Raw genomic sequence first — 16,717 nt, 5'->3', positions numbered from 1 at the left:
GGAGAAGCGCCCATTTGCTTCTCCACCCCTCCGCTGCACCTTCCTCTCTGTCTCTCTCTTCCCCTCCCGCAGCCAAGGCTCCATTGGAGCAAAGATGGCCCGGGCGCTGGGGATGGCTCTGTGGCCTCTGCCCCAGGCGCTAGAGTGGCTCTGGTAGCAACATGGCGACGCCCAGGATGGGCAGAGCATCGCCCCCTGGTGGGCAGAGCATCGCCCCATGGTGGGCAGAGCATCGCCCCCTGGTGGGCAGAGCATCGCCCCCTGGTGGGCAGAGCATCGCCCCATGGTGGGCGTGCCAGGTAGATCCCGGTCGGGCGCATGCGGGAGTCTGTCTGACTATCTCTCCCTGTTTCCAGCTTCCGAAAAAAAAAAAAAAAATTCAGAACTTTAAATTCCTCTGGAGCTACTTTATAAAAACCCTCTAAAACCAAGAAGTTGTCTTCAGTCAGCCTCCTCTCCCCCAAAACAAACACCAAGGCACACTCACAACCAAGACCACACCATTTATTTACAAAGGCCAGTGTGGGAGTTGAGGGAAGGGTGGAGGGAAGCCACACAGACATCCTCTCTGGATTGCTTGGGACCCTCTCCCACTTGGAGAAAATTCCGTTTCTCATGCCTCCCTATTCTCAGCCATGGACCCTTCAAGCAGGAAGGCTAAGTAGCAGAGAGGAGGTGATCTGAGCCTCTTCTGTGCTCCAATAATCAATTCCAGATCAAAGGCAGAATTGTTACCCTCTGCTTTCCTTCCTCAGATAGGACTTTCTGGCCTGGAAGGAAATAGTGAAGAACTCAAAGGGCAGGGGCTAGGGTGCCAAAGGCCCGAGGCGCTGGAGGTAAAGGCCCTCTACCATTCATTCCCTCAAAGCAATGAGGGAGGGGTGTGAGGGTGCTGGTCATAGCTCTGGCAGCTCAGAAGGGGTATCCACAATACCCTTAGGTTACTCAGCATCCAGAGGCCTAAGACCTCACTCCCTGGGCTGTGTGTATTCCTGCCCAAGACTAGCCCTTTTGCCCACTTTTCTGGTGGAAAGAGCTCTGAACCAGAAATCAGCAAAGAATCCACGCTTCCACTCAACCCACATGCACCCACCCGCACACACACCCACTGCTGAGACAGACCCCAATTCACTTCGTGTCTTCTGAGGGGTGCTCAAACCACTGATACCTGGGGACAGAGGCAGGTCCTGGGTTCATGGAAATGTGTGTATGAGTGTGTACATAAGCATGTGTATTTGAGGAAATGAAGCCAAGATGGCCCTTCGTGAGCCATATCACTTAGCTTCATCAAGGCCCTTTCAACTCACGTTCCATTGGTATCTCTTAAGTCTCTTCTGCCATGTCTGAGCCTGGATTGCCTGCCTAAAAGAGCAATTAGTGCTTCCATTCCCTAACTGTCCATTCCAACATCCGAGCCTTTTTACTCAGGCTCTTTTCCCCTTTCCCTTCCTCCAGAAATCCCATGCCCCCTTCCTCTGCACCAATCTCTATTGGGCTAGTCCAGGGCTTGATAATTCCTTGTTCCAAGAGCTGTGTCTTATCTCCTCCTTCAGACAGGGAGAACAGGCATCTTCCTCCCTAAGGAAATCCCAAGAGACCCCATTAAAAAGTGCTGGATGAAGTGCCCAGGCTAGGGAGTGAGGAGGAAAGTCCCAGCCTGCTTCTTTCACCTTCCTCTTCTTCAGAGTATGAAGTTCTAGAATTGGTTAGGCTGGAGGTGACAGAGGATGCGGGAAAAAAGAAGGAAGAGAGTTACCAAAGGCAAAAATATATGACAAGCAAAACCCTAGTGGTACAGATGAAAGACCCTGTAAACCTCCAGTTTAAAAAGACCTCCAGTAAACCAGAGAGCTGGTTTCTCCTTCCCTCTGCACTGCCGCTGAGCGGTCTGAAGATTGCGGAGGTGGTTGTGGGGCTAATCAACAAAACAGTGAAAACCGTTTAAATAGTTCTGCTCAAGCAGGAGAGAAGAGTCGGTAAGAGAAGATTCGGTAAGAGATGGAGAAGTAGAACCAAAATTCTCAGAGCTGTACGGTTAGGGTCCACACCTCTAAAGCCACCTTGCAGTCTTGAGAGGACAGGGAGAAGACAGAAGGGACGACAAACTGCAGAGGGAAGGAGCTGGCAGGAACCAAAGGCTGGCATCCAGGGAAGGAGAAGCAGGAGGCATGGGCCACAGGATTAGGAGAGCTGAGAGCCCAGGAGTCTCTCAATAGCCGCATTGATGTCCCCTCCTGTGGCAATCAGGGCCTGCAGGTTAGCCTCGCGGTTGATGAAGCCCATGGCGTTGAGCTGCTCGAGCTGCTGCTGGAATCTCACTTCTGGCGTCTGCACCTACAGGGGACAGGCCTTGTGAAGTGGGCACAGGACCAGTGTCAGAAGCTGGGGGGTTATAATGGAGAGGAGACAACTTGTAGGTCTTCTCAACCATCCTCAGAGTTCATCAGTGGAACATGGTGAGGTGAGCTTCAAATGGGGACCAAGGAGCCTGAGCCCCAAGTCACTAAAAAACTGTATACTAGAAGGTGAGGGTGTCTTTCTTAAAATGTGAAAGTAACAGATAGGCTTTGGTCGCCTATATTCCTGTTTTCCATCAACAGTCTGGAGACGTTAACAGGTACAACAAACGACAAATGCTCTGTGGTCGATAAGATGCACGTTAAACACCACCTGTAAACTCCCTCCCAACCTTCATCACACATACAGCCATATTATTAAAGGCCACAGAATGGCCCAGGAGAGAAATAATTTGCTTCATTTTAACCAATCAACAAATACAGTTATTTACAAAAGAGAAGGCTTTTCATATCTGACACTTCTATGAACATATCCTGGAAGTGTTTTCCCAGGGAATGTTTAAGAAGCACTAGCCTAGATCATGAACAAAAGACTCTCAGAGCTGGAAGGAGCTCAGCAGTCACAGGCCACCTGGCTGTGACAGGAGGACAGTATGATCCAGAGATGGAAAGGACCTGCCCAAGGGCCACAGAGGCCCCTTGCCATGCAGTACAAAAGCCCCACCTAGTGCTCCACACCATCTACAGAATTTCAGCTGGACTGAACCTTGGCGATCACTCATTCCGCTCTTGCACAGAGCTGGGCATACATACACTTCTGTTGAAAAGCTTTTCCCAGATGAATCACAGAGGCTGGAGAAAGGTTAAGGGGCTCACCCGAGGTCATCCCCACGCCCCAAGGCCACCCTTACTCCTCCAAACCCCTAGCCTTGACTTTGTAGCCCAGGGCTTTAGTTACCTCACCTTCCATAATCCTCCTCTCAGGTCTCAAAGATGGAAGCTGTTTCGATTATCAAAAGAATCCCATGATATAAGCAGAAGTGGTATAACATAGCAGTTAAAGTATAACTTTTAAAGTGGAGCCAGTATGGCTCAGTTTGAATCTTTGGGCTTCAGCTTTCTCCTTTTGTAACACAGAAATTATAGTAATAGCTTCTTCACAAGATTGTTGTAAGGAATAAAGTAAACGAAGCACTTAGAACAGTACCTAGCACATGGTGTTATTACTATTCTCATCTCCATTTTACAGCTGAAGAAACTGAACTTAGGGAAGATCAGCAACTTGCTAGAAAGTGGCAGACCAGGGTCTAAACCAGTGGTAGTCAACCTGGTCCCTACCGCCCACTAGTGGGCGTTCCAGCTGTCATGGTGGGCGGTAGCGGAGCAACCAAAGTATAAATAAAAAGATAGATTTAACTATAGTAAGTTGTTTTATAAAGATTTATTCTGCCAAACTTAGCAAAAATCTGACATAAAGTACTTGGTAAGTAATTATTATTATATGCTTTAACTTGCTGTAACTCTGCTTTATAAATATTATAAAGTAAAGTTACTTCCTTACCTTATAAATCACCATTACTGTGGAACCGGTGGGTGGTTAGAAAATTTTACTACTAACAGAGATACAAAAGTGGGCGGTAGGTATAAAAAGGTTGACTACCCCTGCGCCTGGTTGGGCTGACTGCAAAGCCTGCTCTGCTGTCTCCATTCTACTGCGACCGCTGACACCACCAGGATGGAAGTGGTGGTCCCAGTACCAGCCCTGCTGCCCCATGTACCTGTGAGTTTCCACCTGCCAGAAGCTGGATCATCTGCTGCATGAGCTGCTGCTGAGCACTGGAAGCCCCAGTTGGAGAAGTGGCTGGTGGGGCTGGCGAGGAGGTGGGGGCCTCAGGCACAGGCCCGGCATTGCTGCCTGCTGAAGGTATGGGGGTCCGGGACATCCCGAAGGAGCCAAGGCTACAGGCAGGAGAGAACAAAAGGCGGGAGATGGCCTCTGAGCAAAGGGATGAGAGTGTGAGATCCAGAAGGAAAAGCAGTTGGAGGGAAGAGAAAAACAGACCCTGAGAGATACAATGGCTGCTCAGAGCGGCAGAGGGAGGGATTTAGAGAAGTAAACAGAAACTTGCTGCCTGCCTACCTGCCCCCAACCCTCACCTGGGTATCAGCCCGGGGGCCTCGGTCTGCAAGGTCTGTAATCCTTGCTGGATCTGCAGCAGTGCCTGCATGGCACGGGGATTGGTAAGGATGGAGAGCGACTCCGGGTTCTGCATCTGGCGGGAAATGAGCAGAGAAAGGCAACAGGAGGTGGCAGCAGACAGGAAGCAGCCTAAACCCCAAGGCCAAGGCCAAGCTCTACCCCCCTCCCCGTAAGTTCCACCCAGTGGGCTTCAGGTCCAACCCCTGGCCTCAATCTCCACCCCTCTAGGCTCCTCACTCACCTGCTGCAGGAAGACTGGGAGCTGCAGGCGGAGCTGCTCCTGAAGCTGTGGATTCCCCGCGAAGAGCGGCACATTCACCATCATCTGCCAGGGTCAAGGTAGTAGGGGGAGGCCTGGGCCTACCCACCCTAAGAATTCCCCCACAGCCTCAGTCTCCCTTGGCACCCCTACCACTGCAGGAAATCTGGCCAGCTTTTCCAAGGATCTCAAAGTATCCTGAAGGCCTAAGTGGGACAGTGAGAGGAAATGGAACTATATTCTGGGTAAAAATGAATATCAGGAGCCTGGGTCTGATGGTGACAAGGGCTAACATTCCCAAGTACACTGCCTACAATGTGCCATGCCAAGTTCAAAGCACTTTATATGCCATTAACTCATTTCACCCTCACAAGTCTATGAGGAACTATTACTGTTACCAATTTACAGATGAGGAAACTGGGAGGTTAAACTACTTCTTACGCCTGACTGGTGGTGGTGCAGTGGATAGAACATCGACCTGGGACACTGAGGTCCCAGATTCAAAACCTCAGGGTCGGATGTGAGGGCGATCTGGCTGCGACATCTGTCACCCCATTGATCGCCAGGGTTGGCTGATCTGGCTGGCTAGGTGGGTATCCCCTTCCTCCCTCACCGCTCCATGTGCGTCCCTCCTGAAGCTGCATGCTCGGTCGAAGAGGACGACCTTCCCCGCTAGAGGAGAGGACCGTTCTTCGGTCAAGGGTATACGAGTAGCTGCGCTCCCCTGCTAGATCCTCCAAACAAGTCTCAAAACCTCAGGGTCACCAGCTTGAGCATGGGTCATCAATATGATCCCAAGGTCGCTGGCGTGAGCCCAAAGTCGCTGACTTGAGCAAGGGGTCACTGTCTGGCTAGAACCCCCCACCCCCGTCAAGACGTGTATGAACAACTAAAGTGCCACAACTAGGAGTTGATGCTTCTCATCTCTCCCCCTTCCTGTTTCCTTCATTCCCACTCTCCCTCTCTCAAAAACAAAAACAAAAAACTACTTACATCACTCACCCAGCTAGGTAATGGTTATGCTTGATACAAACCCAGGGCATCTGGCTCCAGAGTGTTTTAACCACAAATAACTGCCCCCAGTGCACTCCTGTGGAACCAGTTCCATACCTGAGCAGCAAAGTCAGGGTTCTGGGCAAGTGTCTGCATCATGCTGCGCATGTAGGGGGCAGAGATCACATTCTGCATCAGCTGGGGGTTCTCTGAGATCTGCTGGAGCAGGGCTTGCATTTCCGGGCTGTTGAACATCCCTAAGGCAAGGAGGAAAAGCAAACCAAGGTCCAGATGGAAATCAGATGCCTCATGCAAATCCACCTTACTTTAGACACCGAGTAGTTACAAAACTCAGAAAGGCAACAGTAAAACAGCACCCAGGCATTGGAGCATGATCCAAGTCTCTCCTGACTTCTGCTTTGGCCTGTTCCCTTTCCCATTTACTCTGCTAAGGATAAGCCAGTTGTAAACTGGGTCTGATTCATGCTCCTCTGGACTGTTCCTTCCACAAGCTCAGATAATGTCCGAGTTGGAAAGGATCTGACTCAAGATCACCCCTTCCTCAAACCAAGTCTCACTCAGAAGCCAAGCATGTAAATGGTCTGCTTGGAGCTGGAGCAGGAAGCCTGGAGCCTCTCCCTTTGGTCCTTCCTCATCCTAGAGATGGTCCAGACACCCCAGGATTCAGAAATATACTTTTAAAACCATGGATCAGGTCCAAGTCCCTTATTTTATAAATAAGGGAATGGAAGCACACAGATGGGAAGGGACTTGCCCAATCAAGATGTCCTCCACAGTAGAGAGAAATCAGGGCTTCTACCAAAGACATCCCAGGGTGGTATGTGCAGTCAGAGTCCAGATAAATGGGGCATCCCCAGAACCTGCACTTCTGTTCATGGCAGCTCTGCACATCCTCCCCCCAGACTCATAGCTGCTTGTCCCAGGTCTTCCCTGATTCCTGTCCCACACCCCATCCCCTGTCTGACCCATTTACCCTGGATAGTACCACCCATGCTGAAAGAGCGTAGAAGATGGGGCCTGCTTTATTCATGAGCCATTACTTAGATCACTCCCAGCGATATCAGAGCATGGTCAGAACCAGCCATCACCCTCTGAGGGGTGGAGCCACTATGCCAGGCTGCAGAGCCCCCTCTTTGGCTTCAACAGTCTCACCTCCGTCTTCAATATTCTGGAACAATATGAACCCCATTCAGTCCTGGGCCAGAGGGACTGCCCTGGTGACCCCACTAAGCTCCATCCACCCTAGGACATACCTGACCCCAGGCTAGCCGCATTGATCCCAAAGGGGTTCGAGACTGTCGGGTGCACCTGGCTGGTCCCCGATCCTCCGGTGCCCTCCCCACCGGACCCGGGGGCCTGGGAGGTGGGGGGCGAGGGGCTCCAGGGGTTAGGGAGGGGCTCTCGATTCTCAGTCCGCAGAGGCTGGGAAGATGAGCTGTCGGAGTTCCCGGTCAGGGAAGAGAAGGGATTGTTGCCAAACTGGGAGGAGGGAAAGGTTTTGGGTTAAGGACTGAAACAAATCAGGGACAAGGGCTGCGCCCTTTCCTTCCTCTCACCTAGTAGCCTCCCCTTCCCTGGGAAAGGGAAAGACAGCTAAAACCTTGGAAGTCCTCGGCTCAGTTTTTAGCTCCACAATGAGCAGCCCCTCCCCTATCCTGCAGCGTGGGAGCTGGATGATGCTAATGACTGGATAACTGAACCCCTGAGATAACTGGAAACTTCCCATCTCTCCTGGTGGCTCTAAATGTTTGGTCTCTAGCCTCCTCTGTGACCCACAGTACTTGACACAGTTCGGTCCCAGTGTGCAGTGTGATACTGTTTCCTTAGCTCTTCAGGCACAGAGACATCAGACTCACCTTCGCAAGTTGTTCCTGACACTCGTAGGTGCTCAATAAGTGCTGGCTTTTACTTCAACGCTGATTTGCCTCCAGCTTCCCCTTTTCCAATCACCTTGGCCCAATACTAACTCCCCAGAGCCCTCTGCCTGGGTCCCTTAAGTGGGTTCTGTTCCTTCAGGCACACCACAATGAAGCACATTTCTGGCAGAGCAGTCCTCCCTACGTCTTCCATCTCCTCCTTACCCCCCTCCCCAGCCTGCCTGCTCAGCCAGGCTTCCTCAGCTAAACAGTTCTCCCTCACCAGGCTCCCACTGTGTCGCTCAGGATTATCTCAGCATCCGTACCCCCATACGGTGTGCTGCCCAAGACAGCATTCAAACCTCCTCCCTCTGGACCTGCCGACACTCAGGAAAGAGCGCTGTCTGAGGAGTGTGCTTGCTGAGAAAGCCCTAGGCCCTATTTCCCTTGCTCAGTCTCTATTTCCTGAGTTCCTAGGCAGTCCTGACCTAAGCAGTTCTCTAAGCAGCCTCAGCCCCTCCCCACTGTGGGGTTTCACATCCAGTCACTTTTTCTGTTTATTCCAAGTGGGTCAGGGGACCAGGGCTGACCAAGGACTCTCCTGCTCTCTGAGCTGTGGTTCCTTCACCTACCAGATGCTTGTTCAGATAACAGGGCTTGCAGGCCAGGGTTTGTGCACCATGGTTTCAGTCTCTGTCCCTGTTTCAGATTTCCTGTTCTGTTAACTTGCCTAGCACCCAACCTCACCTAGTTTTGAGCCCTGCTTTGTTCCTCGTGGCTCACCCTAAGGTCTGAATCTCTTTTTCTGAAAGCCCTATAGTGATAACAGCTGCCATTCATTGAGCACCGACAATGTGCCTGCTACATTTATTGTAATGTTTACACTATCCCTCCAATACGCCAGTTCTCAAAGTGTGTTCAAAGGACCCTTGCAAGGTTCAAAACTTTTTTTTTTTATAAAATTCTAAGATGTTGTTTGCTTTTTTCACTTCCATTCTCATGAGTACTGAGTGGAGTTTTCCAAAGGCTACATACATAACATGTGACATTGCAGCAGACGGAAAGCAGAAGCAGATCTGAGAATCCAGCTGTCTTGTAACGAGACATTAAAGAGATCCGCAAAAGTGTAAAACAAAGCCATTCTTTCCTCTCTGGTTTCATTTTGGAAAATAAAGTTATTTTCAAAAGAATATGCTATTCATGTTAATGCATCATTAATTTATTGTTATTTTTAAATGAATAAATACATTTTTAAAATTTTTTAGTTTTAATTTCAGATACAGTGAATACCAATAGATCCAACCCATGAAAGCAATAGCTTTTTGGATCCTCAATAATTTTTAGGAGTATAATGGTATCCTAAGACCAAAATGACTGAAAACCATTGTTATAATGTATTGCCTCCATTTTGAAAATGAGGAGGCTAAGGTTTAGAGAAGTTAGGAAAGTCACTTAAAATCATATTACTAGCCCTGGCCAGTTGGCTCTGTGGTAGAGCATCGGCCTGGCGTGCAGGAGTCCCAGGTTCGATTCCCGGCCAGGGCACACAGGAGAAGCGCCCATCTGCTTCTCCACCCTTCCCCCTCTCCTTCCTCTCTGTCTCTCTCTTCCCCTCCCGCAGCCAAGGCTCCAGTGGAGCAAAGCTGGCCCAGGCACTGGGGATGGCTCTGTGGCCTCTGCCTCAGGCGCTAGAATGGCTCTGGTTGCAACAGAGCAACGCCCCAGATGGGCAGAGCATCGCCCCCTGGTGGGCATGCCGGGTGGATCCTGGTCGGGCGCATGCGGGAGTCTGTCTGACTGCCTCCCCATTTCCAACTTCAGAAAAATACAAAAAAAAAAAATCTTATTACTAGAAAATGGTGGAGTAGGTATTTGAACCCAGCTTTGTTGATGCCAAATGCTACGTTCTTTTCACTAAACCAGTGGCTCTCACACCTGAGTGTGCATCAGAATCAGCTAGAGTGATTGTTACAAGCCTCTCTCAACAATACCATTTTTAAACTAGATGAATGCGTTACTTTGATATACATTTTAAATACTTAAATAAAATTTAAAATAAACAAATAAATTCCTTTAAAAATTCATAATTGATCCCTACAAGCAGTTTCTTAAATTTGAAAGAGCAATCTCCAAAATAACCAAGATGATGTTGAAGAATAAGGTCGGGATTCACTCCACTAGATGCTCAGACTTAAATAAGACAAGATTATCACTACAGGGACAGACAACCAGACCAGTGGGACTGCATAGTCAGAAAGACACACACTCATTTGTGGAGACCTGATGTGGGACAGAGGCATTGGAATATCACAGGCCACCTGGGATATCGTGCTTTTTCCTTTCCACAAGGAAAAAATAACATGAGATCCCACCCTCCCACCTGAGCACTGGTGTGTGTTTGTGTGTGTGTGGGAGGGGGCAGTGTTCAGTTTGTGAAAATCCTTCAAGCTATACACTTATGTGCACCTTTCTGTCACTTCAATAAAACATTTTTTAAAAATTTAAAAGCAAGTTAAAAATTACATGAACAGCATGGTACCACTTCTATAAAGTTGAAAAACAAAACTACAGCTTGTCCATGGATATATATGTAGGTAATAGAATCAAAATGACTAACACCAACTTCAGAGTGGTAATTAGCTCTGGAGGAGGAAAGAAAGCCCTAAGGTGGGGGAAGACTGGATAAAGTCTGCTATTCTATCTATAATGTCTTATTTGCAAATATTAAATATGTCTAGGAAAATATACAAAATATTAACATTTGTTAACTTGGGATAGGAAAGTGGTAGTTGGAAGAAGAAAATAGGATTCTTTTTGCATAATTTATTGAGCTTGTATTCCTTTCCATACTCTTAAAATATCATTTTATTTACCTTGTATACCTTTTAATTTGAAACATATAAATGTGTAACATATTGAATGCAAATTAACTTTGAAAAAAGAACCAAAAAAGGCACTGAAACTATATATGGCAACATTAGAGCAACATAGATACAACAGAATGCTCTATTTTTAAATCTATATTTGTTATATATTTGAAAAGAATTCATAAAGCATTTTTTAAAGTACATATTCCCAGAAGCTGATTCCAGAGATTGAGTCAATAAGTAGCTCAAAGGTGGGGACCAGGAATCCCATCATTAACAAGCTTCCCAGGTGATTTTGACACAGGTGATCTATGGACTACGCTTGAGACATTGTTCTGGGATTGGCTGTTTGACCCCAGACCTGCCCCACAACCTCTGAGCCTCTGGTGCCATAAGTGTGTGAGAACAACATCGAATCCCTTGGACTCTATGCTCCACCCACTTCCCTGGGGAACTCTGCTACCTTCTGCCCCAGTGCCTATTCCCATGCCAAGTTGGACCATCCCTGGCTAGGCATTGTGAGAACTGTTTTCAAGTCAAGATCCACCCTCAGGGTGGGGGTGGGGTGACTGGGGAAGGAAAGAGAAGCGGACAGTACCCCAGGCTCACCTAGGTCTGCAGGTAGGGAATCTTGGGCCCAGAGAGCCATCCCACTGCCCCTGCCCCTGGGCCCACCTGTTCCCGGGCAGCACTGAACATGGGCTCCTGGATGTCCGTGTACATGCGGCGAAGAGCATTATACCCTCCAGGGATGCTCTCCAGATTACTGAGGGCCCGGTCCTGGTTCCGCATCATCTCCTGCATCATGGCTGGATTCCGAGCAAGCTCCATCGTCTGGTGGAGAAGGCAGAGACACAGAATGGGCCCTGGAACCAGGGAAGCACCAAATGTGGCAAAGGGTAGGCCCTAAGGAGAAGGCGTGCATCAGGACCAGGATCCAGAGCCCCGGATCTGCCCTACAGTGACAGAGAGTAGGGTTAACTACACCTCCTTCCTAAGTACTGTCATCTTGCCTCCAACTCTGTTTTCCTGTGGCTTTCCCCATTCTGGTTGGCTTTTCTAGTGAGGTACAATGATATCAGAAGCGGTGAGGGCAGTAGCTTCCCTCCCACAGGTTCAGGAGTATCAGGGATCAGGGAACACAAGGAAATCAAGAATGGACATGAGAGCCTGACCTGTGGTGGTGCAGTGGGATAAGGCATCGACCTGGAACACTGAGGTTGCCGGTTCGAAACCCTGGGCTTGCCTGGTCAAGGCACATATGGGAGTTGATGCTTCCTGCTCCTCCCCTTTCTCTCTCTCTCTCTCTTTCTCTCTCCCCTCTCTCTAAAAATCAATAAATAAAATATTAAAAATAATAATAATAAAATAAAATAAATTTACTTGTTCTTTATTTTAAAAGAAAAAAAAAAAGAATGGACATGAGAAAGGGGAGGAGGCAGAAGAGAAAATTAACATCTATTGAGCACCTATGACATAGGCACTAGACTAAATAATTTACAGAATTCAGGTCATTTAATCTCCAAAATAATAGTCCCATATAGGTATTTCTTGTCACTATTTTGCAGCTGAGAAAATAGGCTCAGAGACTCACTGCCTGGGAATGCAGAGCCAGTTAGTGGTGAAGCCAGCTTTCAAAGCTAGGCTGGCCTCTCTGATCAATGCCCTACTGTGCTTCCCAGTCAATGACAAGTTGAGGAGGGAGCCAGCTTTCAAAGCTAGGCTGGTCTCTCTGATCAATGCCCTACTGTGCTTCCTGGTCGATGACATGTTGAAGAGGGAAAAGATTCAACTGGGACAATGCTACCAACATCCTCTCTGGCCTGACTGCATTTGAGACACAGGATGGGGGCTTTTTCTTTACAGCCAATGGCTCACTCTCAATAAGGGGTGGACTGTGTCATCTCCAGGGGACAGCAGTACATGATAAAGAAAATGAGCATGACTACTTCTTGTTCCCATCCAATGCCTTTCCTGTCTTTCTTCCAAAATTTGTTCCACACTTTCCCCTTCTAGGACACCTTATGTCTAAGACACAACTACGAGCTCTTATCCCATAATTTAGTCATTCAATAAGTATTTATTGAGTGACTACTATACATTGGCATTATTCTAGACAGTGAACAAAACGCTTGCAAATCTTTGCCATAATTGAACTTATCTTCTGGTGAGTCCAGTAGTGGTGTCCACAACTCTGCTGAGGTCATCTTTCCTTGTGCCCTAGTGGACTGAGCCATGAAATAAAGCTCCCACAGACCAACACAAAACTGCCTCCCCTGGGTCTCCCTGACCCACCTGCCCCTGTCCAGACACAATGCTCCCCAAACATCCTTTACTCCCAGGCCTCTGTACTTGCTGCCCCTCATCCCTGAACACTCTTCTCTTTTTCTTCTTCTGGTTCATTCCCAGGAACTCCCTTGGGTCTCAGATTGGGTGACAGTTCCTCTAGGGAGCCTCCTTGGAGCCCCAGCATAGAGTCAAGACCTACTCTCTGTGGAAATCCTCTGACTCTCTCTATGATAGTACTGATCACACTATATTATAATTGCCTGCCTATCTGTCCCACTTCCCTTTAGGAAACCAGGAGTTCCTGGAAAGCTAGGCCTGCATCTTTTCATTATGGTACTCCGAGTGTACAAAACATGGCTACTGAACAAATCAAGGTAGGACAGGGTGGGGAAAGGCCAGGCAGGCATGTCTGGGTGCCAAGTGTCTCCCACACCCCAACCCCAACCTCTCTCACACCCACCTGCCTCATGAGCTCAGGGTTGTTGAGCATGTGGCTGATCTCGGGATTCCGTTCCATCAGTTGCTGCATCTGGGGGTTGGCCATGATCATGTGGCGCATCAGGTCAGGGTTAGACATCATATCCTGAACCAGGGGGTTCTCCATGATCTGTGACAGCATCTCAGGGTTGGACATCAGCTGCCTCTGCATCTGTTGCTGTAGCTCCATGAAGTTGGCAGAGCCCAGACCCAGGCTGCCCAGGCCTAGGATGCCCCCAAAGCCAGCTGCAGGGAGGGGGCAGAGTCACAGTCTGCTGCAGGAGCCCTTCCCCAACCTGGTCAGAGCCACTGAGCTCGGGTCTCCAGGATGGGCCCCCTCCGCTTCTTGCATCTCCCTTTTTCAGTCACTCCCACAGCCCCAGCCCTGATCCACTGCTGGCAGAGAAGTCAGCCTGCTAGACCTAACCCTCTTTGGTGGCAGAAGTTGGGGGCCAGGCACAGTCCTGAGCACAGAGAGAGCAACCACTGATGGCTGTTTGAAAGACTAAATCAATATCCCCAACTGGCTACTGTTGGACCCACTTTTGCCTTTAACTACAATATCCTCGCCTAGGGTTCCCCATGTCTCCAGCCCCATTTCTCCCCTCACTCTAACATTTGCCCATCGTTCCTTTATTTGGGAAGCCCTATGTCCAGGGGTCCTCTATCTCCATGAGTGGGAACCATGTTTATCCCTTCTTTTGGCTTTCCCCCAATCCCCAGTCCCAAACTGGACAGTGTCCTTCTCCCTAAGGGCTTACAGAGTATGGATGCGGTAGCATTGGGAGGGCCCTCCCCAGCCCCTGGCGAGGGCCCTCCCCCACTGCTCCTCCGGCTTCCACTGCCAGCTTCTGAAGTAGCACTGCCAGAGGTGGAGGGCTGGGCAGGGGTGGCAGGTGAAGCAGGCGTGGTGGAGGGTGCTGAAGCAGGATCCGGAGTGGAGGGGGAAGAAGCAGTGGCGGCAGCTGGATCTTGAGCCCTGAGAACAGAAAAAGATGATCCTAGTTTACATGAACACAAGAAGAAGGAAGATAACCATCTCTGTTTTTGCTGGGCAGCCTCTGCCCCAGCCCAGGCCATATCCTAAGCAACACCGAGGCTAGGGTGGGGTGATCTAGGGGATAGTCAGTAAATCAGATAGAGGGAAGGAGGAGCTAGTATCATCTATCTTTAGGGCATTCTGGGAGATGTAAGTCAGGATCCCTTCCCCTACAGGTGAGACCATAAGCCTGCTTGACAACCCATCCAGGAGCTACTTTCCTAGGCTTTGGCATACACCCTCTAGGCATACTGAGTGATGGGTGAGAAAGTATCAGATGAGGAAAAGTGGTCCAATCAGTAACTGGACCTGCTACTCTCCTGAACTTACTTCTGAGGGGTCTTGATGACCAGATGGACAGTGAGCCCATCCTTGATCCCATGCTGGTTCAGTGTGTCCCCATCCTTGAGGATCTTGCCTGCGAAGATCAGGACCAGCTGATCCTGCTGAGCCTTAAACCTCCGGGAGATTTCCTCTTTGAACTGTGATCAAGAGGCAGAGGTCACTGCAAAGGTTGCCTGGACTCCATCACTAGGGACCCTTCTTCAAGAGCCTCAGCATTCTTTTGCTCCCACCTCTAGTTGTGAGAAGTCCTTTCTGCAATCTTGACCCCATCCCTCCAGCTGTAATAAGTAGCTCCTTTCTTAACCAAGGAGATGGACCAGTCAGAGGCTCCTCTCTCAACTCTCTCCCAGGGTCTCCCACCCCAGAAAGCCCTTGCTGCTATCTGCTCCTCCCTCCTCAGTCCCTCTGACTGGTTCCCTGTGAGGGTACTGCCTGGGCAGCACTCTCCATCTCAGCTCCTGCAACAGACTCGGACCCAGGACCTGTCTCCTTCAGCCTTCTCTTCTCAGATCCCAAGTTTCTCTTCCCTCTTTATTCCCAGCATGCTTGTAACAACTACAACACATAGATCCCAGTTATTTATAATGGCACTAATTATTCATGAGTTAAGAGGCTAAGTCCCATGAGATACACATTATTATCTTCATTTTAAAGATGAGAAAAAACGGGGATCAGAATGGTTAGGTACTTTCCAGGGCAGACTGGACTCAGGTGTTAACACCAAAGCCCCCAGCCTCTTAACAAAAACACTGCCTCTCAATTGGAGCTCATTTCAAATCCAGCTTTGCAGAGAAAAGGATTTAAATTCTGGGATGTAGTCATTTTATAAGGTTGGAGGGAGCAGTGATGATATTAAAGGCTGGCTTGCGAAGTCAGACTCCCAAATCTATCACCCTCCCCCAAAATCAAACCAAACATACACTCTAAATAAAAATAGTGCACTTGCTATAAGCAAAGGCAGCTTCCAGGTCCTCCTTCCCACCCAGAAGGCCTATCTTAAGCCCCTCCTATGTGAAATTCTGGAGCAGCCACCCGGGGGTGAGGGGTGGGGTGGCGAACACAGGCAATGTTCATTCTCTCATTCCACGGTTTTCTTGAACACCTACTACACACTCTGTGTAAATCCCGGAGGGGCTGAGAACCAAATGTAACCGCCTAGATTTGAAAGAGCAAGGAGAGTCTGGGCAGAGGAAAATCCTGCCCCCAATGCCCAGGCGGCAGAACACGCTGGGCATTCTTCCAGGAGCAAAGCAGGCACCGCGACCCCTCTCTCCGGACCCAGGACCTGCCTCGGCGCCTCCAACCCCGACCAGTTTCCGGAGCGCACACTCCCTTCAAACCCAGGGTCCTTCCCCCTTCCCTGCGCAAGGTGTCCCCACCCCACTCTCCACCACGCCCCCAGTCCAGGCCACAAGACTAACCCTGGCCTTCCTTGCCCACCACGCGCCACGCTCGCCCACCTTACCCTCGCAGGACGCCCCCTACCCGCCTTTCCTTCCCTCCCGCTCTTCCAAGTGACCGCTGGGCCCCCGCCCTTCTCTCCGAGGCCCTCCCGTGCGCCGGACCGTCCAGAACCACCCCCTCCCTTCGCGTACCTCTCTCCCCGCCTCCCCTCAACCTGTACTACCTCCTTGACCGAGGCTCGATCGCAGATCACAATTTCTTCCTTGTCCTTGGGGGTCTTGACGGTGACTCGAATGGGGGGCCTCGTCTCGGCCCCGCTTAGCTCCGCCATGCCGCCGCCACCACCCGGCCGCCCGCCAGCCCGTCCCGGCTCCTCCTCCTCCCCGCCCTCCCGGCTGACCCGGCTCGGCTCCGGCGCCTCCAGCACACTCCCCTCTTCCCTTCCCACCTTTCCCCTCCCCAAGGCTTCGACACCCCCTCCGGACCAGCCGCAGCCACAGCGCCCCGGGCGGACTGGGGGGGCCACTGCAGTGGAGTCCACCCCGGGCCGAACCCGGGGTCCCTCAGCGTGGACGGGGCCTCGCTGGACCGCGGTCCCTGGGGGTCTCAAGGCGGGGGCAGGGCGTGTCCTTCCCTGGTGGGGGCCGGGGGCGAGCTCCCCGCCGGAGAC

At 50.2% G+C, this 16,717-nt stretch overlaps 1 protein-coding gene across 2 annotated transcripts; it reads right to left on the bottom strand.

Annotated features, from left to right (window-relative positions):
• Positions 1 to 488: 488 nt before the first annotated feature.
• UBQLN4 (ubiquilin 4) lies at positions 489 to 16,403 on the bottom strand. Of its 2 annotated transcripts, none has more exons than XM_066362218.1 (11): positions 16,271 to 16,403; positions 14,629 to 14,780; positions 14,021 to 14,238; positions 13,243 to 13,505; positions 11,169 to 11,327; positions 7,024 to 7,249; positions 5,867 to 6,006; positions 4,739 to 4,822; positions 4,455 to 4,570; positions 4,076 to 4,256; positions 489 to 2,334 (listed from the first exon to the last, which is right to left on the bottom strand). In XM_066362218.1, the coding sequence occupies exons 1-11, from the start codon at positions 16,376 to 16,378 to the stop codon at positions 2,182 to 2,184; spliced, it is 1,800 nt and encodes a 599-aa protein (XP_066218315.1). In that variant the 5' UTR covers positions 16,379 to 16,403; the 3' UTR covers positions 489 to 2,181. The 2 variants fall into 2 exon arrangements, with proteins under 2 accessions (XP_066218315.1, XP_066218316.1); XM_066362219.1 differs by having other exon boundaries at positions 4,455 to 4,519.
• Between the last annotated feature and the right edge of the window lie 314 nt (positions 16,404 to 16,717).

This window comes from Saccopteryx leptura, chromosome 2, assembly GCF_036850995.1.
Source record: "Saccopteryx leptura isolate mSacLep1 chromosome 2, mSacLep1_pri_phased_curated, whole genome shotgun sequence".
NCBI classification, from domain to species: Eukaryota; Metazoa; Chordata; class Mammalia; order Chiroptera; family Emballonuridae; genus Saccopteryx; species Saccopteryx leptura.
Note: the sequence above shows the minus strand (reverse complement) of the source record. Positions and strands in the feature narration are given on the sequence as shown.

Bases quoted from the DNA above. Each gene is read 5' to 3' on its own strand.
- UBQLN4 (XM_066362218.1), bottom strand. From the start codon at position 16,378: ATGGCGGAGCTAAGCGGGGCCGAGACGAGGCCCCCCATTCGAGTCACC. The intron at 14,781-16,270 runs GTAGTACAGGTT...TCTTGATCACAG, and splicing joins ATCGAGCCTCGGTCAAGGAG to TTCAAAGAGGAAATCTCCCG. The intron at 2,335-4,075 runs GTACATGGGGCA...TGTCCCCTGTAG, and splicing joins TGGCAGGTGGAAACTCACAG to GTGCAGACGCCAGAAGTGAG.